Below are 5,822 nucleotides of genomic sequence, written 5' to 3' on the forward strand. Positions count from 1 at the left end.
CCCGGAAAACTTCTCTTGGTTTGCCATTGTTTCTTTTAAGATGCTCTCCACCTCCTTTGTTAGAGCTGTAAAAAGAGCAAAAGCCATGTGAAAGGAGTATGTGTGGCATCAACTAGCAAAACTACAAAGAAAGATGTATGATGCATTACATCACAAGTTTCAGAGTCTAAATTCTGTTGTCTTTTATAAATGTATTAATTCATTACCTCATAGTCGTATGTAACCATTAAAAACATTCCATAACACTGATGTGATGAGGAAACTTAACATGACACTACTTAACAACTTAACACTGATTCATTAAACATAAACGCATGCATAATTTTGAGAAATATACACCTCTCTCACACTAGCTGTCCTACCTTTACCTTCCAAGGCTTTTCCTTTTTGCATCCCACTTTCCTCCATTCAAATACTGTCAAGCTAAAAAGTTACCTCTTACACTCATGCAGTTATTTCACTGCATTTTGTGCTATCAAATGTTTGTCTGACACATACAGTAAGTAATCAGATTGTTGGTATTCAAATGCATGGAGTGTGTGTGTCCATGTCCACGAGTCTATAGCTGTATTCATTTATTATGTGATCAACTAGTAGCCAGGCTATCTTGGTTACTGATTAGGCTAATTCCTAACGATGGGAGTGTTGTTAGTCAATCCTGTTTTTAGCTTTCAGGCGGAGGAGACTATTTTGCCTTCAGGACGGATGTTAATGCAAACCCCTTTTACCCAGCAGCACCAGTTGAGGAGTTGCAATGCAAATTCATGGGCAATCGGAATACAATAGACATTTATTACCACTTCATGAAGTAGTCTACATTGTTCCCCAAAGCACACCATATTTGTCACATATGATTCAGGCCCAAACTTGTTTTAATGTATGGCCTTCTATCTATCTATCTATCTATCTATCTATCTATCTATCTATCTATCTATCTATCTATCTATATCTATCTATCTATCTATCTATCTATCTATCTATCTATCTATCTATCTATCTATCTATCTATCTGTGCTGTGCTGTGCTGTGCTGTGCTGTGTGTTGTTCACATGGCGGCGCTGTTTCTTTTCTACAGGTCCTATCGGCTTTCAGAGAAGAAGAGTAGAGGCGGAGGCAGTATCTACCACGTTAGTTATATAGTCCGGTGGTTTATTAGTAGTTGCTTCTTCTTCCACCGCAGATAAGCAGCAGTTTGTCCGCGTTTTAATCTAAAAATGAACGGGCTAGACGACGAGGAGCCGATGGCACCACAGACCTTTCTTTACGGTGAGATAACGTTTGCTTCTTGTAACGTTATGTGACTTCAAGGTGTGAACGTTAACGACGCGTTCTCATGTTTGACTGGCGATACAAGAAAAGGACTAAATGTATCTGTTTAGCTGCGTTTGATCCTCTATAATGGGAGGTAATGTTACTGTTGTATTAAAACGTTTAAAGTGTAGTATATTGCGTTGCTCATTCAAATATTAAACGAGTCTTGGTGAACCACGCGGCTTCAGCCCAGTCTGCATCAGCTAGCTAAGGTACACGTGTTTGACTATCAACATGGCCGCGCACATGTTCTGTGAACAATGTTGATATTTCGGCATTTGTCTTCCCTCTTGACGTCGACGCTGTTGTATAGGCTCATTTTCAACACATTTTCTTTAACTGAACACTTGAAGTTTCATTTTGACACAGTTTGAGCTCGTCGGCGAAAGCCATCTCAACGTGGTTTCAAGCACACGCGGACCCCGCTGTAAATACGCCATTTCGTTTTAGACTATCACAGCTTAACATTAAACCTTTATTGGCCATTAGCTCTAGTCGCTGGGACTAGAACATTTCAAGTAACACTATGTGCGTATCTTATGGTAATGCGTACCCTTCCGTCCTATCACCCAGTCTAACGTTTCCTCCTCGTGGGATAAAAGCTAGGCCGGACAGGGACCACAGCTGGGATAACTGGGTAATACACTCGTGTGCTGCTGAATTTGAATTTCGAATTGGAAAAAGTCTTATTTTGCACACGTGCGACATGCGAAACTCATTTCATCCCAGTAATATAACGTTATTAGTCAATAATGGGATAGTGTATAACTTTGGAAATGGTGCTCCATATGGGAGATTAGTTAAAAATGCACCACTTCTAGATGTCTTCATTGTTAAGCTATATCAAGAATTTAAATAGTAAAATTGTATTCATCTGCCATTGTGCTAACACCATTGTTACAAATCAACAGACACCCGTTTTGTTGTGTTAATTTGACCCACATCAGTTGGATGCACCACTTTTAGATGTCTTAATTGCAAAGCTATGTTAAGTATTTAAATACAGTAAAATTGTATTGATCTGCCATTGTGCTAACGCCATTGGTTGTTACAAAGCAACACAGACACATTTGTTAGGGAAATTAGTTTAGTTACCTCTTCTGACTTCCCTGTGCCAAGTCCATGTGGAAATATTCACATTAGTAGTCTTTATGGCTCCCTCTTGTGTGGATTTGAAATATAGCACTTTACACCCCAAAGTCTTTCCTGAGGTAGACCACCCTGCATTGAGGTCACTTCCCACACCTCTGTCACATGTTGAAGTCTGTGTTTTAACTGTCATACTGCTGTGGTCAGGGCACTTTGTGAGAAATGTTGAATCATCATTTGAAATCTTTTCACCAGGTTGTGTGCTGGAAGCTGGAAAGGAGGTTGTGTTCAATCCAGAGAATGATGACTTTGAGCATCAGCTAGATCTAAGGATGGTAAGTACCCTGAGATCTGATCAGAGGGCTCATGGCCCATATCATTAATTATAACTTAACGCGTGTTCTATATTCCTCTGCTAGCCACCATTTTTGCTACTTATGAAATATCTTTGGATCTTGTCCACTCCAACATAGATTCACACAATATAAGGGTACAGTTTGTGCAGCACTCAAAAAGCCTTGCATTGCATGGCCATTGCTCCTACTATGCAGAGCCTGACAGTTCATTGACTAAAGTTGCAATTTCTCGAATCATTCTTAACATTTTCAAACCAATAAGTCTTTCTCAAAACTATTATTACAAACAGCAGCACACAATGGATGACCTGCAAAAGCCGTTAACTTGCTCAAAATCTTTAGTCCATTCCTCAAAAGTAAATCTTGGTTGATGTCAGTGCCATCAGAATGTCAAGTTCTTGTCATTGTTCATAACGAAGATGCTTAGGTTTGTCAAAAAGCTTAGTCGTTTTGTCGATATAAAATTGTACTCTTAAGGTATTTTCTGATGCACACTAGAGTGGTTTCACCATGTGTCGTCAGACCCGAAGTCCCCATAGTGGAGGTACGCCGCATCACAAAGCACAGGCACTAAAGTATATCCCAACGTTGTCGAGGAAAATGGTTATTGCCGTGTTTTAGTTTGTGCCAATAGGTCAAAACATTTGGAATATGATTGACTTACAAAAGTTAATAACCAGGAAGAAGTTATCAGAGGAAAGGAGGCACTTGTGGGTAGCAAAGTTTAAACTCACTCAGGTAGTGTACAGTGTAGATGGCAAACACGCTCTATGAAATTGGAAAAAAACAATTGAGTCACTTGGCTACACCTTGAGTCTCGCAGTGATGTCATGCGGTTAGGTTGATTAAAGATGTTATTGTATTACTTTGGCCTTCACAACAGTTGTTAATGACTTGGTACTGCATCTCCCTCACTCATCCACACACCATCTGGTTATAAACCTCCCAACCTTTGTAGGATCTAAAGTCTGAAGCTGTGTATGGGCTCAGTGAGAAAAGCAGGTAGTTGACAAGCTATATTGGGATATGTAACTGAAGGAAGAATCACTGGGTCATCATGGATATAAGAGCCAATTCATAGGGATCTGCACTACCAACACATTGTAATTTCTCTAAATATTGCACCTTTTCTTGTGGTCCAAGTCCTTCCCTATATGTCTTTGCATCTTGGATGCTTTTCTGTTTAGACATGGCTACATTCACTTAAAGTAACCCCTTCATAAATGGAAGTCAAGAGTCACTTGAAAGCAATTCAATTCACAATCTGTAAGAACTGCAGACATACATGATTAATTGCATGCATGTACAAAAACCATTTGACCAAAACAATGAGAAATTGGTTTTATCTTGTGCACAAGTGACTAGGTCAATTGAAGGTTGAACAAGTTGGAAAGTTGTGATGCACTTAACTGAACCCACTGTTTATTATAATATAGACTTTAACTGGACCCTATATTATGTATTGGATTTAAAAGTAGGTTTTAAAACGATCGCAGAATCTTTCACACCACCAACAAACTGAACCGAACAGGCAAACGCCCCAGCGTTAGACAGAGCCAACCAGGTCAGGTATAAAGGAAATCTAGAGGTTAGATTTAAAGATTTAAAGTCTCCATGCTGCTTTTTTTAATTTATTTTTATTTTTTTTATTTTTTTTGTAGGCCTGTGTGGACCCCAGCACAAAAGATGAACTTCACATGGTGGAGGTGGAAGGACAAGACACCGAGGGTCAGATCATCAAGGCAGCACTGGTTTCACTTAAGCCCTCTACCCTGCCGAGTGTAAGTCATACGAACCGTGTCCCCTCAGCATACCGCAGGAGTTTAAGGCTGCGTTGGTTGGACAATGCTGCTCAGGAAAGTATTAACGTTTGTATGTGTTGCAGGTCTGTCTCGGTGGCTTCACAATCTCACCCCCAGCAACTTTCCGTCTGAAGGCAGGTGCTGGTCCAATCCATATCAGTGGACAACACCTTGTCAGTGAGTATTTGTCACGAGAATACAGACGTTTAAAAACTGAACAGTGAAAACGTCTGTATTTTGGTTGTGGTTCAGTGTGGTGGGGGGGTGTTTTGCATAGTTACTAGTTTCTTGAGGTTTAAATTAGCAAACATTTTTTATATAGCACCGCATATCCATTTGGTTTTGGTGGCTGGGTTTACAGTCTTTAATTTTTTTTTTTCTTAGTGATGGGGGCTGATCAGTATTCTGACGATGAAGATGATGACGAAGAGGAGGAAGACGTCAGAACATCAAAGAAAAGACCTGCTTCGTCCCCTGCCCTCAAGTCTCAGGTTTGTTTAACATCCTTCACTATTTTAGTCTCAAATCTATCTGAATTTAAATGACCATAGCCCACTTTCTACCTCCATACAGAAAAAAATTAAAATGGAGGGGGATGATGAGGATGATGATGACGAAGATGATGAAGATGAGTAAGTATCAAACTTTATACATTTACAGACTAATCTTTACATCCACTGGAACTCAGTGGATCCCAAAACTTCAACACTAAGATCAAACTGTTCTGTTCATTCTCTAGCAAACTGTTGTGCATGTTTCATCATATGATCCCTAAAATGATATTGCACAATAAAATAAACAAAGTTAAATGTTCGTTACAAGTCTTGCTGGGAAATGGAGCCATTTCTGCTCATGATGCCAATGGGCATCAGTGTTTATCAGCATTTTTTATTCTTGAACTGAATTTAGATTATATATCAGTATTAAACATTCAACATGCTAATAAAGTTGCTACTTTTCTAATTGGCACCTTGGCTCACTGCGTTTCTGCACAGATTATTAAATATAATATCGCAAAACGGCATCATGCTGCTGTGGAAACATGGCGTGAAGATTGACATGCGTGGGTTACAAAATATAAGCAAGTAAGGGGCTGTGAGAGACCGTCGGGAACGACCACGACTAAGTTCGGGATAATTTCAAGCTGCAAAATTGTTACGCGTCAGCTCTAGCTAGGTTGAAACGAAGTTCCAAAAGTTGGGTTGCCCAACTTGAGGCAGGGTTTATGTATTGTCTTAATGTATGACTTAGTTTAAGGTGTTTT

General features: G+C 39.6%; 1 protein-coding gene across 2 annotated transcripts in view; it reads left to right on the forward strand.

Moving 5' to 3' along the window:
• Window positions 1-1,042: 1,042 nt before the first annotated feature.
• Window positions 1,043-5,822, forward strand: part of npm1a (nucleophosmin 1a) — an 8,067-nt gene continuing 3,287 nt past the window's right edge. For both annotated transcript variants that reach the window (XM_032533558.1, XM_032533559.1), the window contains exons 1-6: window positions 1,043-1,266; window positions 2,656-2,735; window positions 4,418-4,537; window positions 4,642-4,735; window positions 4,943-5,049; window positions 5,132-5,190. In XM_032533558.1, the coding sequence (XP_032389449.1) occupies window positions 1,215-1,266; window positions 2,656-2,735; window positions 4,418-4,537; window positions 4,642-4,735; window positions 4,943-5,049; window positions 5,132-5,190 (512 nt within the window). In that variant the 5' untranslated portion in view covers window positions 1,043-1,214. The remainder of the gene's footprint in view (window positions 1,267-2,655; window positions 2,736-4,417; window positions 4,538-4,641; window positions 4,736-4,942; window positions 5,050-5,131; window positions 5,191-5,822) is intronic.

This window comes from Etheostoma spectabile, chromosome 13, assembly GCF_008692095.1.
Source record: "Etheostoma spectabile isolate EspeVRDwgs_2016 chromosome 13, UIUC_Espe_1.0, whole genome shotgun sequence".
In the NCBI taxonomy this organism is placed as follows: Eukaryota; Metazoa; Chordata; class Actinopteri; order Perciformes; family Percidae; genus Etheostoma; species Etheostoma spectabile.